This window comes from Oncorhynchus keta, chromosome 28 (genome assembly GCF_023373465.1).
Source record: "Oncorhynchus keta strain PuntledgeMale-10-30-2019 chromosome 28, Oket_V2, whole genome shotgun sequence".
NCBI classification, from domain to species: domain Eukaryota; kingdom Metazoa; phylum Chordata; class Actinopteri; order Salmoniformes; family Salmonidae; genus Oncorhynchus; species Oncorhynchus keta.
Genome location: NC_068448.1, coordinates 5,175,461 through 5,199,191, shown reverse-complemented (window position 1 = coordinate 5,199,191; position 23,731 = coordinate 5,175,461). Strand labels below are relative to the sequence as shown.

The following is a 23,731-nucleotide window of genomic DNA, read 5'->3' as shown; positions in this document are numbered from 1 at the left end:
TAATGACTGGAACGGACTATATGGCTCATAATAATGACTGGAACAGACTATATGGCTCATAATAATGACTGGAACAGACTATATGGCTCATAATAATGACTGGAACAGGACTATATGGCTCATAATAATGACTGGAACGGACTATATGGCTCATAATAATGACTGGAACGGACTATATGGCTCATAATAATGACTGGAACGGACTATATGGCTCATAATAATGACTGGAACGGACTATATGGCTCATAATAATGACTGGAACGGACTATATGGCTCATAATAATGACTGGAACGGACTATATGGCTCATAATAATGACTGGAACAGACTATATGGCTCATAATAATGACTGGAACGGACTATATGGCTCATAATAATGACTGGAACAGACTATATGGCTCATAATAATGACTGGAACGGCTCATAATAATGACTATATGGCTCATAATAATGACTGGAACAGACTATATGGCTCATAATAATGACTGGAACAGACTATATGGCTCATAATAATGACTGGAACGGACTATATGGCTCATAATGGAACGGACTGACTGGAACGGACTATATGGCTCATAATAATGACTGGAACGGACTATATGGCTCATAATAATGACTGGAACAGACTATATGGCTCATAATAATGACTGGAACGGACTATATGGCTCATAATAATGACTGGAACGGACTATATGGCTCATAATAATGACTGGAACGGACTATATGGCTCATAATAATGACTGGAACGGACTATATGGCTCATAATAATGACTGGAACGGACTATATGGCTCATAATAATGACTGGAACGGACTATATGGCTCATAATAATGACTGGAACGGACTATATGGCTCATAATAATGACTGGAACAGACTATATGGCTCATAATAATGACTGGAACGGACTATATGGCTCATAATAATGACTGGAACGGACTATATGGCTCATAATAATGACTGGAACGGACTATATGGCTCATAATAATGACTGGAACGGACTATATGGCTCATAATAATGACTGGAACGGACGAATGGCTCATAATAATGACTGGAACGGACTATATGGCTCATAATAATGACTGGAACGGACTATATGGCTCATAATAATGACTGGAACAGACTATATGGCTCATAATAATGACTGGAACAGACTATATGGCTCATAATAATGACTGGAACGGACTATATGGCTCATAATAATGACTGGACTACTCATAATAATGACTGAACTATATGGCTCATAATAATGACTGGAACAGACTATATGGCTCATAATAATGACTGGAACGGACTATATGGCTCATAATAATGACTGGAACAGGACTATATGGCTCATAATAATGACTGGAACGGACTATATGGCTCATAATAATGACTGGAACGGACTATATGGCTCATAATAATGACTGGAACGGACTATATGGCTCATAATAATGACTGGAACAGACTATATGGCTCATAATAATGACTGGAACGGACTATATGGCTCATAATAATGACTGGAACAGACTATATGGCTCATAATAATGACTGGAACGGACTATATGGCTCATAATAATGACTGGAACAGACTATATGGCTCATAATAATGACTGGAACAGACTATATGGCTCATAATAATGACTGGAACAGACTATATGGCTCATAATAATGACTGGAACAGACTATATGGCTCATAATAATGACTGGAACGGACTATATGGCTCATAATAATGACTGGAACGGACTATATGGCTCATAATAATGACTGGAACAGACTATACTGGCTCATAATAATGACTGGAACGGACTATATGGCTCATAATAATGACTGGAACGGACTATATGGCTCATAATAATGACTGGAACGGACTATATGGCTCATAATAATGACTGGAACGGACTATATGGCTCATAATAATGACTGGAACGGACTATATGGCTCATAATAATGACTGGAACGGACTATATGGCTCATAATAATGACTGGAACGGACTATATGGCTCATAATAATGACTGGAACGGACTATATGGCTCATAATAATGACTGGAACGGACTATATGGCTCATAATAATGACTGGAACGGACTATATGGCTCATAATAATGAATGAACTGGAACGACTATATGGCTCATAATAATGACTGGAACGGACTATGGCTCATAATAATGACTGGAACGGACTCATATGGCTCATAATAATGACTGGAACGGACTATATGGCTCATAATAATGACTGGAACGGACTATATGGCTCATAATAATGACTGGAACGGACTATATGGCTCATAATAATGACTGGAACAGACTATAACGACTATATGGCTCATAATAATGACTGGAACGGACTATATGGCTCATAATAATGACTGGAACGGACTATATGGCTCATAATAATGACTGGAACGGACTATATGGCTCATAATAATGACTGGAACGGACTATATGGCTCATAATAATGACTGGAACGGACTATATGGCTCATAATAATGACTGGAACGGACTATATGGCTCATAATAATGACTGGAACGGACTATATGGCTCATAATAATGACTGGAACGGACTATATGGCTCATAATAATGACTGGAACGGACTATATGGCTCATAATAATGACTGGAACGGACGAATGGCTCATAATAATGACTGAACGGACTATATGGTTCATAATAATGACTGGAACGGACTATATGGCTCATAATAATGACTGGAACGGACTATATGGCTCATAATAATGACTGGAACGGACTAATGGCTCATAATAATGACTGGAACGGACTATATGGCTCATAATAATGACTGGAACGGACTATATGGCTCATAATAATGACTGGAACGGACTATATGGCCACACTAAGACTGGAACGGATAAATAATGACTGGAACGGACTAATGGCTCATAATAATGACTGGAACGGACTATATGGCTCATAATAATGACTGGAACGGACTATATGGCTCATAATAAAGACTGGAACGGACTATATGGCTCATAATAATGACTGGAACGGACTATATGGCTCATAATAAAGACTGGAACGGACTATATGGCTCATAATAAAGACTGGAACGGACTATATGGCTCATAATAATGACTGGAACGGACTATATGGCTCATAATAAAGACTGGAACGGACTATATGGCTCATAATAATGACTGGAACAGAACGACTGAACTATATGGCTCATAGTACCTAGGTGTCTGGCTAGACTGGAACTCTCCTTCCATAATGACTGGAACGGACTATATGGCTCATAATAATGACTGGAACAGACTATATGGCTCATAATAATGACTGAACTGGCTCAACAGAACAGACTATATGGCTCATAATAATGACTGGAACAGACTATATGGCTCATAATAAAGACTGGAACAGACTATATGGCTCATAATAATGACTGGAACAGACTATATGGCTCATAATAATGACTGGAACCGACTATATGGCTCATAATAATGACTGGAACGGACTATATGGCTCATAATAATGACTGGAACGGACTATATGGCTCATAATAATGACTGGAACGGACTATATGGCTCATAATAATGACTGGAACGGACTATATGGCTCATAATAATGACTGGAATGGACTATGGCTCATAATAATGACTGGAACGGACTTATGGCTCATAATAATGACTGGAACGGACTATATGGCTCATAATAATGACTGGAACGGACTATATGGCTCATAATAATGACTGGAACGGACTATATGGCTCATAATAATGACTGGAACGGACTATATGGCTCATAATAATGACTGGAATGGACTATATGGCTCATAATAATGACTGGAACGGACTATATGGCTCATAATAATGACTGGAACGGACTATATGGCTCATAATAATGACTGGAACGGACTATATGGCTCATAATAATGACTGGAACGGACTATATGGCTCATAATAATGACTGGAACGGACTATATGGCTCATAATAATGACTGGAACGGACGAATGGCTCATAATAATGACTGGAACGGACTATATGGCTCATAATAATGACTGGAACGGACGAATGGCTCATAATAATGACTGGAACGGACTATATGGCTCATAATAATGACTGGAACAGACTATATGGCTCATAATAATGACTGGAACGGACGAATGGCTCATAATAATGACTGGAACGGACTATATGGCTCATAATAATGACTGGAACGGACTATATGGCTCATAATAATGACTGGAACGGACTATATGGCTCATAATAATGACTGGAACGGACTATATGGCTCATAATAATGACTGGAACGGACTATATGGCTCATAATAATGACTGGAACGGACTATATGGCTCATAATAATGACTGGAACGGACTATATGGCTCATAATAATGACTGGAACAGACTATATGGCTCATAATAATGACTGGAACAGACTATATGGCTCATAATAATGACTGGAACGGACTATATGGCTCATAATAATGACTGGAACAGACTATATGGCTCATAATAATGACTGGAACGGACTATATGGCTCATAATAATGACTGGAACAGACTATATGGCTCATAATAATGACTGGAACGGACTATATGGCTCATAATAATGACTGGAACGGACTATACGGTTCATAATAATGACTGGAACGGACTATATGGCTCATAATAATGACTGGAACGGACTATATGGCTCATAATAATGACTGGAACGGACTATATGGCTCATAATAATGACTGGAACGGACGAATGGCTCATAATAATGACTGGAACGGACTATATGGCTCATAATAATGACTGGAACAGACTATATGGCTCATAATAATGACTGGAACGGACTATATGGCTCATAATAATGACTGGAACGGACTATATGGCTCATAATAATGACTGGAACGGACTATATGGCTCATAATAATGACTGGAACGGACTATATGGCTCATAATAATGACTGGAACAGACTATATGGCTCATAATAATGACTGGAACGGACTATATGGCTCATAATAATGACTGGAACAGACTATATGGCTCATAATAATGACTGGAACGGACTATATGGCTCATAATAATGACTGGAACGGACTATATGGCTCATAATAATGACTGGAACAGACTATATGGCTCATAATAATGACTGGAACGGACTATATGGCTCATAATAATGACTGGAACGGACTATATGGCTCATAATAATGACTGGAACGGACGAATGGCTCATAATAATGACTGGAACGGACTATATGGCTCATAATAATGACTGGAACAGACTATATGGCTCATAATAATGACTGGAACGGACTATATGGCTCATAATAATGACTGGAACAGACTATATGGCTCATAATAATGACTGGAACGGACGAATGGCTCATAATAATGACTGGAACGGACTATATGGCTCATAATAATGACTGGAACAGACTATATGGCTCATAATAAAGACTGGAACAGACTATATGGCTCATAATAAAGACTGGAACGGACTATATGGCTCATAATAATGACTGGAACGGACTAATGGCTCATAATAATGACTGGAACGGACTATATGGCTCATAATAATGACTGGAACAGACTATATGGCTCATAATAATGACTGGAACGGACTATATGGCTCATAATAATGACTGGAACAGACTATATGGCTCATAATAATGACTGGAACGGACTAATGGCTCATAATAATGACTGGAACGGACTATATGGCTCATAATAATGACTGGAACAGACTATATGGCTCATAATAAAGACTGGAACAGACTATATGGCTCATAATAATGACTGGAACAGACTATATGGCTCATAATAATGACTGGAACGGACTATATGGCTCATAATAATGACTGGAACAGACTATATGGCTCATAATAATGACTGGAATGGACTATATGGTTATTGCCTGGTTAAATAAAGGTAAAATAAAATTACATAAAACAGAAGTCGTTCTCTAAGAAGCATCTGTTGTGTTCAGTGATTTAAGCAAATAACCACCCAGGCTATTTATACAGAATAACATTTAGGAATACGCTTTTGAGAATAGAACGCTCTCACCACACACACACACACACCATTGCACACACACACACACACACACACACCGTTGCACACACACGCCTATACCAACTGTGTTGTCGTCTGTTGAAGCCTCTTTAGTTAACAGTGAACAGTGAGTTTAAATAGAATACTGAATATCCACCATTCTATGGTTTTCAAAATGTTCACCTTTTGTTGCCTTACAGCCTGAAACACATCAAATCTGACTTTTTTTCACGACTTCGTTTACACACAATGTATATAGACTCGTTTTTTTCTTTTTCTACTGTGTTATTGACTTGTTAATTGTTTACTCCATGTGTAACTCTGTTGTCTGTTCACACTGCTCTGCTTTATCTTGGCCAGGTCGCAGTTGTAAATGAGAACTTGTTCTCAACTGGCCTACCTGGTTAAATAAAGGTGAAATAAATAAAATAAATAAATAAACACAGTAACCCACAATATCCAAGTGAATTAAAAAAAAAAAAATCTCTGAAAATGATTTACAATTTAAAACAGTAAATTGACCTCTCATGAACTGCACTCTTCAAGTCATTCCACAGATTCTCGATGGGATTTAGGCCGGGGGGCTGTGACTTGGCCGCTCAAGGACATTCACCTTCTTGTCCTTCAGCCACTGTACTGTCACTTTGCCGGTGTGCCTTGGGTCATTGCCATATTGAAACGTGAACCGTATTCCCGTTTTCAACTTCCTTTCAGAGGGCTGCAGGTTCTCCTCAAGAATATGTTGGTATATTGCACTGTCCCATTTTCCCTTCTATCGTGACAAGCGCTCCAGTCTCTGCTGAAGAGAAACACCCACACAACAGGATGCTGCCACCACCATGCCTTACTGTAGGGATGGTGTTCTTTACTGTAGGGATGGTGTTCTTTACTGTAGGGATGGTGTTCTTTACTGTAGGGATGGTGTTCTTTACTGTAGACATGGTGTTCTTTACTGTAGGGATGGTGTTCTTTACTGTAGGGATGGTGTTCTTTACTGTAGGGATGGTGTTCTTTACTGTAGGGATGGTGTTCTTTACTGTAGGGATGGTGTTCTTTACTGTAGGGATGGTGTTCTTTACTGTAGACATGGTGTTCTTTACTGTAGACATGGTGTTCTTTACTGTAGACATGGTGTTCTTTACTGTAGACATGGTGTTCTTTACTGTAGACATGGTGTTCTTTACTGTAGACATGGTGTTCTTTACTGTAGGGATGGTGTTCTTTACTGTAGTGTGTTTTTACTGTAGACATGGTGTTCTTTACTGTAGACATGGTGTTCTTTACTGTAGACATGGTGTTCTTTACTGTAGACATGGTGTTCTTTACTGTAGACATGGTGTTCTTTGTAGACTGGTGTTCTTTAGTAGGATGGTGTTCTTTACTGTAGACATGGTGTTTCTTTACTGTAGGGATGGACATGGTGTTTTTACTGTAGACATGGTGTTCTTTACTGTAGACATGGTGTTCTTTACTGTAGACATGGTGTTCTTTACTGTAGACATGGTGTTCTGTTGGTGTTCTTTACTGTAGGGTGTTCATGGTGTTCTTTACTGTAGGGATGGTGTTCTTTACTGTAGACATGGTGTTCTTTACTGTAGACATGGTGTTCTTTACTGTAGACATGGTGTTCTTTACTGTAGGGATGGTGTTCTTTACTGTAGACATGGTGTTCTTTACTGTAGACATGGTGTTTTACTGTAGACATGGTGTTCTTTACTGTAGACATGTTGTTCTTTACTGTAGGGATGGTGGTGTTCTTTACTGTAGGGTGTTCTTTATGGTGTTTCTTTACTGTAGACATGGTGTTCTTTACTGTAGACATGGTGTTCTTTACTGTAGACATGGTGTTCTTTACTGTAGACATGGTGTTCTTTACTGTAGACATGGTGTTCTTTACTGTAGACATGGTGTTCTTTACTGTAGACATGGTGTTCTTTACTGTAGACATGGTGTTCTTTACTGTAGACATGGTGTTCTTTACTGTAGACATGGTGTTCTTTACTGTAGACATGGTGTTCTGCACCCTGTCTGGTGTAGGTATAGGTCCTCTCCCAAACTTTCACTTGCCTCCAACACACACACATACGCCATACACTTAGTACTGATCTGAATTATAGGCCTACTATTTATTTATTTGATCTCATACTTTCGTAGCTTACTGGATTTATAGAGAGCTATTCTCTCAAGTTATCTTGTTGGGTTGAGTAACTCTGAACTTACAATGGCTCGCCCCACGTTGTTATATATTTTTTCTTGTTCCTTATGCTATTTGCCTCATGACAGCTGTGTGCTATGTTGACTATGAACTTGCTTGTTTACCTAACCGTGTGTTGTGTCTTTGGCTATGATTAAGTGATATGACATGCTATCCTATAAAATCCTTTCTCCGTAATTAATATTACCTGATTGAGCTAATCATGTAAATGTAATTAACTAGAGAGTCGGGGCACCACAAAATAATATTTACAGAGCTGCTATCTTCCGAATAAACTCTTAAAGAACTAGTAATATTTTACATCAATAGCAGTCAATATTAATCGTCACCTTAATTCAGTCTCATCTGAAAGTTGTAAATTCTTGGTTATCTTCACAAACCCTGGCTAACAAGTTGAATCAGCAATACAAAATTGGGTTTAATTATTTATTTACTAAATACCTAACTATTCACACAGAATGACATATACAAAGAAGAAATTATACCTTGATTACAAATGACATCATAAAGGAAAACATCCCTAGCGGACGGAACAGATATGGTTACACGAAAGAACGGGTGTTGGGTTTAGTGAAAGAGCGGGAAGACTGAGGAACACAGGGAGAAGCTGTGCTATCGTAAATACAGTATCTTATGCATTCTAAATTACCACCCATTTGGAAAAGGAAAATGCAATAAATATTTATTCTGAGCTGCGCTTCAGTAGGTTGGTGGTAGATGGAAGGCCATTTTGCCAAACCGAGTCCTTTGTCCTTTGAAGAATGTATCTGGTGGTCAATTGGATACTTTGTAGTAACGTCGTTGTGTGGTAGATTGGATACTCTGTCTGTTCTTTCCTAGCCCGCGTTTCCAGCTGCTGTTGCTAACTCAACGGCTAGGAGGTATCACTTCTGTAGTGAATAAGAGTTCAAAGTTCATACCATTTGCAACCGAAACTCATGCTGAGGTTGGCTTAGTTCTGTAGTTGACATGTTAGTCATTTTAACGCAGTGGCTGCAGACCTCACGTACTCAGAACAGCAGGTTATATTGTCATCAAGGGAGAGGAGGGCGTGTTTGAAAAGTTTTATAACCCATGTCCCTTCACAGGGGCGGGCCACTGATTGAGCAGAGCCCTAACCTTATGAAAACCCAAATCTCTCATTTGGAAGCTAAAATTACCTTTAATCTCTTCATCAATAATTTTATATTCAAAAATTCCATGTGAATCCGAAACTACAATGTGAAGACTTTGCACTGTAGAGTTTATGTCATCTTATCATTGATGAGAATGTCTCAGATGACAACCGAACTGACATCATAGTCATTAAGTACCACCGCATATGTTCAATTGGTTCGGATTACCAGAATATAGTTCATTTTCCCCCACCTACTGATGTTCCCAGAATCTCTATGTTAACCAAGGGGTTTTCAAATGTAACATCAGTAGGGTAGAGAGAGGAAAAGGGGGGGAAGAGGTATTTATGACTGTCATAAACCTACCCCCAGGCCAACGTCATGACAGTCCCCCCATGTTGGGTTCAATCTTGCGATTACACGTGGGACAGACTATGTTTGTTCCCACACTCGGGACTCTGACTCTGTATTGGTTACACAGACTTCTGGCCTCCCATCCTATTCTAACCACCTCTCACCTGCTTTGTATTCCTGTTTACCTGATGAAATTGCTGTATAATATGATTTTTTGTTGCCATCTGATGCACATTCAAATGTCATAGAAAATCAGCACTGCAGAGCCCTCCCTGTCCTCTGCCGTGCCCTGATTGTATTAATGCTGATGATATCTGGAAATGTGCATGTACACCCTGGCCCAGCTACTGTTGCTAGCCCCAATTCTGACTTGTGCTCTGATATCTGCTTCACTGAATTCTGCTCTCGTTAAAGTCTGGGTTTTCTCCATGTTAACAGACTCCTATTACCTACAATTGGTCAATTGAAAGTGTGGGTTCACAGCTCCAATCCAGATGTGTTGGTCATTACTGAGATGTGGTTCAGAAAGATGACGTGGTAAGGGAAGAGTGTTTTGAATTCTGATGTTAACCTTTCTGGTTATGACCTTTTTCTGCTAGACAGATCTTCCAAAGGTGTGGGAGTGAAAATCTTTACCAAGGATCACCTTCAGTGCTCGGTTGTCTCCACCAAGTCTGTCGCCAAACAATTTGATTTGCTGGTTTTAAGCATGAACCTTTTTAAGCATTAATAGCTCTTTGTTGACTGTTGCTGGGTGTTATTGTCCACCAGCAGCAGCAGCCTGTACCCTACCTGCCCTAAGTTCTTTCCTGATCCCCTACATTAGTCTGAATTTGTCCTGCTAGGTGACCTAAACTGGGACATGCTTAAACCACCTGACCAAGTCCTAAAGCAATGGGACTCCCTAAATCTCTCTCAGATTATTACCAATCCCACAAGGTATGACTTCAAACACACAGAAAAGGCTACTCTCCTTGATGTCACCCTCACAAATAATCCTAATAGGTATCAGTCTGGTGTTTTCTGTAATGACCTTAGTGATCACTGTTTTACAGCCTGTGTTAGTAATGGCTGCTCAGTGAAACTACCTGTCCTGCTTTGTCATAGACGCTTGCTAAAAAACTTTAATGAGCAAGCCTTCCTTCATGACCTAGCCTCTTTAAATTGGTATAGAATCAGTTGTATTGTTAGACAAACAGTGGTAATGTTAAGAAACATGTCCCCATAAAAAAATGATAATTAAAAACAGGTTCAGCCCCTGGTTCGACCGTGATCTTGCAGTTACTCCACCTCAAGGATACCATTTGACGAAAGGCTCGGCACACGCATACTCAGGCTGACTGGCTCTCGTTCAGGCAAATGAGAAATAAGTGCACTCAGGCTATCTGGAAGGCCAAAGTTAGTTACTTTAAACCTCAGTTCTCTCTCTGTGGGTCTAACCCCAAGAAGTTCTGGAAAACAGTTAAAGACCTGGAGAATAAACCCTCCACCTCACAGCTGCCCATGTCCCTTAATGTTGATGATGTGGTTGTTACTGACAAGGAGCACATGGCTGAGCTCTTTAATCACCACTTCATCACATCAGGATTCCTCTTTGACTCAGCCATACCTCATTGCCCGTCCAACATTTACTCATCTCCCACCCCTTCTAATGCGACTATCCCCGATGCTCCTCCCTCTTGTTCCCCTGCCCCGCTACGATGTTTCTCCCTGCAGTCATTCACTGAGTCTGAGGTGCTGAAGGAGCTCCTGAAACTTCACCCTCAAAACAACATCTGGGTCAGATGGTTTAGACCCTTTCTTCTTTAAGGTTGCTGCCCGTATCATCACCAAGCCCTATCTCTGACCTTTTTAACCTGTCTCACCTCTCTGGGGAGGACCTTTATAACCTGTCTCTCCTTTCTTCTTTAAGGTTGCTGCCCGTCATCACCAAGTCTCTCTCTGGGGAGGTTCCTATTTCTTAACCTGTCTCACCTCTCTGGGGAGGTTCCCGTATCATCACCAAGCCTCTCTCTGACCTTTTTAACCTGTCTCTCCTCTCTGGGGAGGTTCCCATATCATCACCAAGCCTCTCTCTGACCTTTTTAACCTGTCTCTCCTCTCTGGGGAGGTTCCCGTATCCTCACCAAGCCTCTCTCTGACCTTTTTAACCTGTCTCACCTCTCTGGGGAGGTTCCCGTATCCTCACCAAGCCTCTCTCTGACCTTTTTAACCTGTCTCACCTCTCTGGGGAGGTTCCCGTATCCTCACCAAGCCTCTCTCTGACCTTTTTAACCTGTCTCTCCTCTCTGGGGAGGTTCCCATTGCTTGGAAGGCAGCCATGTTGTGTCCTTTATTTAAAGGGGAGATTAATCTGATCCTAACTGTTATAGGCCTATTTCTATTTTGCGCTGTTTATCAAAAGTGTTGGAAAAACTTGGCAATAATCAACTGACTGGCTTTCTTGATGTCTATAGTATTGTATTCTCTCTGGTTTACAGTCTGGTTTCCACTCAGGTTATGGATGTGTCACTGCAACCATAAATGATGTCGCCATTGCCCTTGATTCTGCTATATAAATTGACTTAGCCAAAGCTTTTGAAACAGTAGACCATTGCATTCTTGTGGGCCAGCTAAGAAGTATTGGTGTCTCTGAGGGGTCTTTGGTATGGTTTACTAACTACCTCTCCCAAAGAGCGCAGTGTATAATGTCAGAACATCTGCTGTCTCAGCCACTGCCTGTCACCAAGGGAGCACCCCAAGGCTTGACCCTAGGCCCCACGCTCTTCTCAATTTACATCAACCACATAGCTCAGGCAGTAGGAGGCTCTCTCAATAATTTATAAGCAGATTTTACAGTTTTATACTCAGCTGGCTCCAGTTGGATTTTGTGTTAAATGCTCTACAACAAAGCTTTCTTAGTGTCCAACAAGCTTTCTCTGCCCTTAACCTTGTTCTGAACACCTCCAAAACAAAGGTCATGTGGTTTGGTAAGAAGAATGCCCCTCTTCCCACAGGTGTTATTGTTACCTCTGAGTGTTTAGAACTATTGTAATCGGTCCTCTTTCACCCCAGCTGCCAAACAAACCCTGATTCAGATGACCATCCTACCCATTACGGAGATTACGGAGACATCATTTATAGATCGGCAGGTAAGAGTGCTCTCGAGCTGGCTAGATGTTCTTTACCATTCGGCCATCTTATTTGCCACCAATGCTCCTTATAGGACACATCACAGCACTCTATACTCCTTTGTAAACGGATCCTCTTTGTATACCCGTCACAAGACCCACTGGTTGATGCTTATTTATAAAACCCTCTTAGGCCTCACTCCCTCCTATCTGACATACCTACTGCAGCCCTCATCCTCTAGATACAACACCCGTTCTGCCAGTCACATTCTGTTTAAGGTACCCAAAGCACACACATCCCTGGGTCGCTCCTCTTTTCAGTTCGGCTGCAGCTAGCGACTGGAACGAGCTGCAACAAACACGCAAACTGGGCAGTTTTATCCCCATCTCTTCATTCAAAGATCCAATCATGGACACTCTTACTGACAGTTGTGGCAGCTTTGCTTGATGTATTGTTGTAACTTCTTGCCCTTTGTGCTGTTTGTGCCCACTAATGTTTGCACCAGGCTTTGTGCTGCTGCCATGTTGTGTTGCTACCATGTTGTGCTGCTACCATGTTGTGCTGCTACCATGTTGTGCTGCTACCATGTTGTGCTGCTACCATGTTGTGCTGCTACCATGTTGTGCTGCTGCCATGTTGTGCTGCTGCCATGTTGTGCTGCTACCATGTTGTGCTGCTACCATGTTGTGCTGCTACCATGTTGTTGTTCTGCTACCATGTTGTTGTCATGTTGTTTTGCTACCATGTTGTGTTGCTACCATGTTGTTGCTGCCATGTTGTGCTGCTACCATGTTGTGCTACTGCCATGTTGTGCTGCTACCATGTTGTGCTGCTACCATGTTGTGCTGCTACCATGTTGTGCTGCTACCATGTTGTGCTACTGCCATGTTGTGTTGCTACCAAGTTGTTATCATGTTGTTCTGCTACCATGTTGTTGTCATGTGGTTTTGCTACCATGTTGTGTTGCTACCATGTTGTTGTCATGTGCTGTTCCTACCATGTTGTGTTGCTACCATGTTGTTGTCATGTTGTGTTGCTACCATGTTGTTGTCATGTTGTGTTGCTACCATGTTGTTGTCATGTGGTGTTGCTACCATGCTGTATGGCCATGTGTTGCTGCCTTGCTATGCTGTTGTGTTAGGTATACCTTTATGTAATGTGGTGGTGTCTCTCTTGTTGTGATGTTTGATTTGTCATATATTTTTAGTTTTAATCCCATCTCCCCTGTCCCCGCAGGAAGCATTTTGCCTTTTGGTAGGCCATCATTGTAAATAAGAATTTGTTCTTAACTGTCTTGTCTAGTTAAATAAAGGTTAAAATATTCCAAAAGTATGTAAATCAGGTCTTGTGTTGTCGTCTCCATAAGGGAGAAGTTAATTATTATTGCCCCATTTCAAGACTTCCTTGTCAAGCTCAGATTATTGAATCCTGGGTAAACAACAAAGCTATTTTTTTTATATCTCAGAAATGTATTTAGAATGTAAACCAGTCAGGGTTAAGGACACAGGGTTTAGGACACAGGGTTTACGACACAGGTTTTAGGACACAGGGTTTAGGACACTGTACTATTACAACAACCACTACAGTCAGGGTTTAGGACACAGGGTTTAGGACACAAGGTTTAGGACACAGGGTTTAGGACACAGGGTTTAGGACACTGTACTATTACAACAACCACTACAGTCAGGGTTTACGACACAGGGTTTAGGACACAGGGTTTAGGACACTGTACTATTACAACAACCACTACAGTCAGGGTTTAGGACACAGGGTTTAGGACACAAGGTTTAGGACACAGGGTTTAGGACACAGGGTTTAGGACACTGTACTATTACAACAACCACTACAGTCAGGGTTTACGACACAGGGTTTAGGACACAGAGTTTAGGACAGAGTTTAGGACACAGGGTTTAGGACACAGGGTTTAGGACACAGGGTTTAGTCCTGGGCATTTAATTATCACAGTAACCAGTTTAGCTGTTAATTATTGTGTCGATACTTTTGACTCTAAAATGAAATGTGCTGCTTTATTTGTGGACCTGTCAAAAGCTTGTGATACTGTTGATCATGGTATTTTAAATGAACAAGTCCTTGATAGGCCTGTTGATGGTATCACGATGAGCTTAACCATCGTCATTGACGGGGTTCAGTCTGCATGTCTTGATGTACATAAAGGTGTACCACAGGGGTAGATTCTGGGACCTGATCTCTTCACTATTTATAGAAACACCATTGGTCAATCTGTTCAAAGAATTGTCAACTAAATCTATATGCGGGTGATACTATTTCGTATGCCCTGCCCTGCCCTGCCCTGCCCTGCCCGGCCCTGCCCTGCCCTGCCCTGCCCGGCCCTGCCCTGCCCTGCCCGGCCCTGCCCGACCCTGCCCTGCCCGGCCCTGCCCTGCCCTGCCCTGCCCTGCCCTGCCCTGCCCTGCCCTGCCTGGCCCTGCCCGGCCCTGCCCGGCCCTGCCCCTGCCCGGCCCTGCCCTCCCCCGGCCCTGCCCTGCCCTCCCTGGCCCTGCCCTGCCCTGCCCGGCCCTGCCCTGCCCTCCCGGCCCTGCCCTCCCGGCCCTGCCCTGCCCGGCCCTGCCCTGCCCGCCCTGCCCCCTGCCCTGCCCTGCCCTGCCCTGCCCTGCCCGGCCCTGCCCGGCCCTGCCCTGCCCGCCCTGCCCTGCCCTGGCCCTGCCCGTGCTGCCCGGCCCTGCCCTGCCCGGCCCCTGCCTGCCCTGGTCTGCCCTGCCCTGCCCTGCCCCTGCCCTTCCTGTTCTGCCTGCCCCCTGTTCCTGTTCTGCCCTGGTCTGCCCTGGCCTGGCCTGGCCTGGCTGCCTGCCCTGATCTGCCATGGCCCTGCCCTGCCCTGCCCGGCCCTGCCCTCCCGGCCCTGCCCTGCCCGGCCCTGCCCTGCCCGGCCCTGCCCTGCCCTGCCCGGCCCTGCCCTCCCGACCCTGCCCTCCCCGGCCCTGCCCTGCCCTGACCCGGCCCTGCCCTGCCCTCCCCGGCCCTGCCCTCCCCAGCCCTGCCCTCCATGCCCGGCCCTGCCCTGCCCTGCCCGGCCCTGCCCTCCCGGCCCTGCCCTCCCCGGCCCTGCCCTGCCCTGCCCGGCCCTGCCCTGCCCTGCCCGGCCCTGCTCTGCCCTTCCCAACCCTGCCCCTGTTCTGCCCTGGTCTGCCCTCCCCTGCCCTGCCCCTGCCCTTCCCCTGTTCTGCCCTGGTCTGCCCTTTCCTGGCCTGCCCTGTTCCTGTTCTGCCCTGATCTGCCATGGCCTAGTCCTGGCTTGCCCCGCCCTGATCTGCCATGGCCTAGTCCTGGCTTGCCCCGCCCTGGCCTGAAAACCTCCGAAGAGACTTTTGATGCTTGTTAATAGTAATGAATCAACATGGAAAATGGATTGGATTTGCAAAGTCATGAACGTCAGGGAATAAAGACCAAACGTTGAAATGACTGTGCCCAGTGAGTGGTGTTTTCTGAAAAGGCAACTCAGCTAATTTTGAACCGGCGAAACGGCAGGAAATAGGCCCCCTGAATATTTGGGCAGAAAGTAAGGCTGAGTCAGTCTTACAAAGACATGAAACAGTCTTGGTCTACTGTCATTAAATATTCATGATGCAGTTTGTGCAATGAAACAGATATCACCACTCGCCCAAGAGCCCAGCAAAGGGTTACCGTTTAGCTTTTGGAGAGTTTTATCAATGAATGGACTTTTTTATTCTCATCTGGAAATTAACAGAACGCTAATATTTGGGCTCCATCATCATCCTCCTCATCCTCCTCCTCATCATCATCCTCCTCCTCATCCTCATCATCATCATCATAAACATCCATCTCATCCTCCTCCTCCTCCCCATCATCATCCTCCTCCTCCTCCTCCTCCTCCTCATCATCATCATCATCATCCCCCCTCCTCCTCCTCCTCATCATCATCATCCCCCTCCTCCTCCTCCTCCTCCTCCTCATCATCATCATCCCCCTCCTCCTCCTCCTCATCATCATCCCCCTCCTCCTCCTCCTCCTCATCATCCTCCTCCTCAGCCTCCTCCTCCTCATCATCATCCTCCCCCTCCTCCTCCCCATCATCATCCTCCTCCTCCTCCTCCTCATCATCATCATCATCATCCCCCCTCCTCATCCTCCTCCTCCTCATCATCATCATCCCCCCTCCTGCTCCCCATCCTCCTCCTCCTCCTCATCCTCCTCCTCCTCATCATCCTCCTCCTCCTCATCATCCTCATCCTCCTCATCATCCTCCTCCTCCTCCTCATCCTCCTCCTCATCCTCCTCCTCCTCCTCCTCATCCTCATTGTCATCCTCCTCCTCCTCATCCTCCTCCTCCTCATCCTCCTCCTCATCATCCTCCTCCTCCTCCTCATCATCCTCATTATCATCCTCCTCCTCATCATCATCCTCATCATCATCCTCCTCCTCCTAATAATCATTATCATCCTCATCTTCATCATCCTCATCATCATCCTACTCCTCCTCCTCATCCTTCTCCTCATCAGCATCCTCCTCCTCATTATCCCCATCACCCTCCTCATCCTCCTCCTCCTCATCATCATCCTCCCCCTCCTCATCCTCATCATCATCATCATCAACTTCCATCTCCTCCTCCTCCTCCTCCTCATCATCATCATCATCATCCCCCCCTCCTCCTCCTCATCCTCCCTCCTCCTCCTCATCATCATCCCCCCTCCTCCTCCTCATCTTCATCATCCTCCTCCTCATCATCCTCCTCCTCCTCATCATCCTCATTATCATCCTCCTCCTCATCATCATCCTCATCATCATCCTCCTCCTCCTAATAATCATTATCATCCTCATCTTCATCATCCTCATCATCATCCTCATTATCATCCTCCTCCTCATCATCATCCTCATCATCATCCTCCTCCTAATAATAATTACCATCCTCATCTTCATCATCCTCATCATCATCATCCTCATCATCATCCTAATCATCATCATCCTCATCCACATCTTCATCATCCTCATCATCCTCATTATGCTGCTTTCTCTCCTTCAGAACCCTGTTTCTCTCTCGCTCTCTCTCTCTCACACACACACACACACACACACACACACACACACACACACACACACACACACACACACACACACACACACACACACACACACACACACACACACACACACACACACGCCACACACGCACACAAACACATAGGTAACCACACACACACACACACACACGCGCCCACGCACGTACACAAACACATAGGTAACCACACACACACACACACACACTAGACATTCTAGAATCACTCGACCACGACTGGTAGTAAGTAGTGGGCTTGACTTGGCATGCGTTTCCTTCTGTTAGCGGTTACTGGTAGGCTCGGCATGACCAACATAGTCTCAAACCTTATATTCACACCATAAAACAACCCTAAAAAGACGCACGTGATCCTGTAGAGATCCACATACTAACGGAAAATAGGATTGATAGGCTACACAGAGGAGAGGAGACATATATTTAAATGTAACCTATCTCTCTTTAACACGACTCTGGGCTGAACCATCTTTACCAGTGTGGACTGACTGACCAGTATCTCCAGCAGAAGAGAGGTGTTGCTCCTCCACAACCTCTCTATGAGCCACGGAGAGCGTGCAGAGCACGGCTGCCTGTTCGCACGCTCAAGTGCACGTGTCTCATATTGATCAGACGGCTGCTGTATGCTGCATAATACATGTGTATCTGTATTTACCTCCAGACCTGGCCCAGTTGTAGGAGGTGAAGAATTGACTGGAACAGCCACATACACACTCTGCAGCATGTCCGCGTGCCGCTCTCAGTCCCTGCCCCCGCCGCATTCTGCCCCGCCGACGAGCATCCAACCCCGCCAACAGTAGCAGCATTGGCCGCTCCGCCACCGCGCTGTTTGTTGTTGTCGGTGCTGCCCTTGGTGCTGAAATTACACTCGCCTCCCTTGGAAGACTCCGCCGCCGCTGCTGCTGCTGCTGCCGCACTGACTGCCGCTACTGCCCCGCTGCTGCTGCCGCTGATGTCCGTGTAGTCGTAGACTATCCACCTGAAACTCAACACCTGAACCACGGCGGAGGGAACCACCACGAAGACCAGCGTCAGCCCGAACCACCAGTAGTCCCGTCTCAGGTAGTAGTCCGCGGCAAGCCACAGGTCGGTGGCCCCGTCTGAAAAGAAGACGAGCAGTGAGCACAACACCCAGCAGCAATCCAGGAGCGAGTAGGGCTTAGAAGCATAGCGGCACGACGAGGGACCCTGGTCGGGCTCGGCTGCGACCATACCTCGGAGTGGTGGTGGTACCGGATTCTCGGTAGTCTGCACAGACAGGGCTGCTCCGTCCGATTTTGCAGCCATGTTTGTTGTAGGAAAGAGAGTCGGGAACGGACGACGGAGAGAGTGAGAGTGAGAGATTGAAAGGGGCTGTCGGTGTGTGTGAGAAAGGGAGAGAGAGCGTGTGGGGGAGAGCGAGAGAGCGAGAACTCAGGCAGGCAATAACTGCTCCTCGTTTCAATGGCTATGCTATCATATGTAATTACATTCTTAGGAGGCTTATTATTGTCTGATTGAATAACACAGCGTTTGTCAATCATTTATTTCAATGCCGGAAATCATACCTTGCCATCCAAGGACTCCTGTTGGGTAGTCTAATGAAGACTAGGACTGATGGCACCGGCATAACGAAGACTGTGTAGGCTAATTACGTCATAAATCCAGCGCATTAGTTGGATCGTCAATAGGCTATATTCCCGAGTAGGTTTTTTTATCGTGGTAAACTTTGAAGTTTGCTGGGCTGGCCTCTTTGTCTATATTTTATGACAACGTCTATGCTCTTAGACCCAATCATAAGTAGGCTAATCATTCAGACAACCACTTAATTAATTGAATGGTTGGTGAAATATTGTAGCGTCTACTACAAGTCCAAATGATTGTCTTAGCAGTATTAATAGTAGGCTATATACTGTTATAACAACATAGCCCACAGAAGCATGAACAGTGAATATAATACAATCTCTACATTAAGTCAGCTCACCAATTCACCACGTCTGTGTTGAATGAAATGAAATTAACGTTTTTATTGTTCGCATACACATATTTAGAAGATGTTATTGCGGGTGGTGTAGCGAAATGCGTGTGTTCCCGAGCTCCAACAGTGATATCTAACAATCCACAACTATACACACAAATATAAAAAATAAAATAATCAAATTAAGAGTCCGAAGTATATATATATATATATAGTGATGGGATTTATAGACATGATGGACTGTAGTATGTTACTATACTATGTTACTATAGTATATGTAGGATATACTGTGTGTTCGGGAAATTATTCAAACCCCTTTACCCTTTCCGCATTTTGTTACTTTACAGTCCTATTCTAAATTTGATTAAATATTTATAATTCCCTCATCAATCTACACACAACCTCCTCGACCAAGGCCCTTCTCCCCCGATTGCTCAGTTTGGCCGGGCAGCCAGCTCTAGAAATTGTCTTGGTGGTTCCAAACTTATTCCATTTAAGACTGATGGAGGCCACTGTGTTCTTGGTGACCTTCAATGTTGCAGAAATCTTTTGGTACCCTTCCCCAGATCTGTGGCTCTTGTGTCGGGGCTCTATGGACAGTTCCTTGGACCTCATGGCTTGGTTTTTGCTCTGACATCCACTGTCAACTGTGGGACCTTTTACATAGACAGGTGTGAGGCCTTTCCAAATCATGTCCAATCAGTTGAATTTACCCCCAGGTAGACTCCAATCAAGTTGTAGAAACATCTCAAGGATGACCAATGGAAACAGGATGAGCTCAATTTCGAATCTCATAGAAAAAGATCTGAATGCTTATATGAAGAAGGTATTGCAGTTTTATTATTTAAAAGTTATGTTTAAAATAAACATAGATTGATGAGATTATTTTATTGAAATTAATTGTAGAATAAGGCTGTAACGTAACTAAATGTGGAAAAAGTCAAGGGGTCTGAATACTTTTTGAATGCATGTATGTATGTACAGCAATAGTTACATATGATAGCATTGATTAGAAAATAAGTATACATACTGAACAAAAATGTAAACGCAACATGTAAGGTGTTGGTCCCATATTTCATGAGATGAAATAAAAGATCCCACAAATGTTCCATACTCACAAAAAGCTTATTTCCCTCAAATTCCGTGCACACATTAGTTTACATCACTGTTAGTGAGCATTTCTCCTTTACCAAGATAATCCATCCACCTGACAGAGGTGGCATATCAAGAACAGCATGTGTGTTACACAGGTGCACCTTGTGCTGGGGACAATAAAAGGCCACGTTAAAATGTGCAGTTATGACACACAACACAATGCCACAGATGTCTCAGGCTTTGAGGGAGTGTGCAATTAGCATGCTGACAGCGGGAATGTCCACCAGAGCTGTTGCCAGATAATTGAATGTTAATTTCTCTACCTTGAGCCGACTCCAACGCCGTTTTAGAGAATTTAGCAATCCGTCCAACCGGCCTCACAACTGCAGTCCACATGTAACCACGGCAGCCCAGGACCTCCACATTCGGCTACTTCACCTGCGGGATCATCTGAGACCAGCCACCTGGACAGCTGATGAAACTGAGGAGAATTTCTGTCTGTAATAAAGGCCTTTTGTGGAGAATAACTAATTCTGATTGGCTGGGCCTGGCTCCCCACAGTGGGTGGGCCTATGCCCTCCCAGACCCACCCCATGTCTGCCCCCTGCTCTGTTGTGAAAGGGCAGTAATTTCAATTGACTGATTTCCTTATATGAATTGTAACTAAGTAAAATCATTGAAATTGTTGCATGATTTCATTTATATTTTTGTTCAGTATTCATATGAAATCAGTGAAATAGTATGTAAACATTATTAAAGTGACCAGTAATCCAAGTCTATGTACATAGGGCAGCAGCCTCTAAGGCGCAGGGTTCAGTAAGCGGGTGGTAGCCGGCTAGTGACAGTGACTAAGTTCAGGGCAGGGTAGTGGGTGGAGGCTGGCGAGTGATGGCTATTTAACAGTCTGATGGCCTTGAGATAGAACCTGTTTTTCAGTCTCTCGGTCCTAACTTTGATGCACCTGTACTGACCTCGTCTTCTGGATGATAGCGGAGTGAACACGATGAGCTAGGAGGGGATCTATGGTGTTGAAGGCTGAGCTCTAGTCAATGAACAGCATTCGTACATAGGTATTCCTCTTGTCCAGATGGGTGCAGTGAGACGGCGATTGCGTCGTCTGTGGATCTACTGGAGCGGTAAAGCATATAGGAGTGGGTCTCCAGTATCAGGTAAGGTGATAGAGGTGATATGATCCTTGACTAGCCTCTCAAAGCACTTCATGATGACAGAAGTGAGTGCTATGAGGCGATAGTCTTTTAGTTCAGTTACCTGAGTTCAGTTACCTGAACTGAGCTGAATGGTTAAAGGATGGATGTGTCCAGTGTGTGAATAGCTCACTGGTCTGTCCTTGTTAGCTGATATAGCTCCAGAAAGTTAATTGATTAGAGCTATGACTAAGTAAAAACAAAGAATTGTCCTCGATTCGTTTTAGCACCAAAGAACCAGTCAGTATGACTATATTCCAATTACTTATCCATTCCAATTACTTATCCATTCCAATTACTTATCCATTCCAATTACTTATCCATTCCAATTACTTATCCATTCCAGTGATTTATCCAGTCCAGTGATTTATCCATTCCAGTGATTTATCCATTCCAGTGATTTATCCATTCCAGTGATTTATCCATTCCAGTGATTTATCCAGTCCAGTGATTTATCCATTCCAATTACTTATCAATTCCAGTGATTAATCCATTCCAGTGATTTATCCATTCCAGTGACTTATCCAGTCCAGTGATTTATCCATTCCAATTATTTATCCATTCCAGTGATTTATCCATTCCAATTACTTATCAATTCCAGTGATTTATCCATTCCAGTGACTTATCCAGTCCAGTGATTTATCCATTCCAATTACTTATCCATTCCAGTGATTTATCCATTCCAGTGATTTATCCATTCCAGTGATTTATCCATTCCAGTGATTTATCCATTCCAGTGATTTATCCATTCCAATTACTTATCCATTCCAGTGATTTATCCATTCCAGTGATTTATCCATTCCAGTGATTTATCCATTCCAGTGATTTATCCATTCCAGTGATTTATCCATTACAATTACTTATCCATTCCAGTGATTTATCCATTCCAGTGATTTATCCAGTCCAGTGATTTATCCATTCCAGTGATTTATCCATTCCAGTGATTTATCCAGTCCAGTGATTTATCCATTCCAGTGATTTATCCATTCCAGTGATTTATCCATTCCAGTGATTTATCCAGTCCAGTGATTTATCCAGTCCAGTGATTTATCCATTCCAGTGATTTATCCATTACAATTACTTATCCATTCCAGTGATTTATCCATTCTAGTGATTTATCCAGTCCAGTGATTTATCCAGTCCAGTGATTTATTCATTCCAGCGATTTATCCATTCCAGTGATTTATCCAGTCCAGTGATTTATCCAGTCCAGTGATTTATTCATTCCAGCGATTTATCCATTCCAGTGATTTATCCAGTCCAGTGATTTATCCAGTCCAGTGATTTATCCAGTCCAGTGATTTATCCAGCTCTTTGTGAAGAAATGGTGTGTCGACATGTGTCACGCTCTGTTCTGTTTCACCTGTTCCCGTGATTGTCTCCACCCCCTCCAGGTGTCGCTTATTGTCCCCAGTGTATTTATCCCTGTGTTTCCTGTCTCTCTGAGCCAGTTCGTCTTGTCTGTTAGTCAAGTCAACCAGTGTGTTTTTCTCATTCTCCTTTTGCTATTCTCTTTTTTCTAGTCTTCCCGGTTTTGATCCCTGCCTGTTTCTGGATTCTGTACCCGCCTGCCTTACCATTCTGCCTGCCCTGACCACGAGCCTGTCTGCTACTCTGTACCCGCC

At 43.7% G+C, this 23,731-nt stretch overlaps 1 protein-coding gene across 1 annotated transcript in view; it reads right to left on the bottom strand.

Annotated features, from left to right (window-relative positions):
* xkr7b (XK, Kell blood group complex subunit-related family, member 7b) overlaps positions 1–19,156 on the bottom strand; it is a 161,381-nt gene extending 142,225 nt beyond the window's left edge. The window contains exon 1 of the mRNA XM_052484504.1: positions 18,505–19,156. Coding sequence (XP_052340464.1) covers positions 18,505–19,136 — 632 coding nt within the window. The 5' untranslated portion in view covers positions 19,137–19,156. The remainder of the gene's footprint in view (positions 1–18,504) is intronic.
* Positions 19,157–23,731: the final 4,575 nt, after the last annotated feature.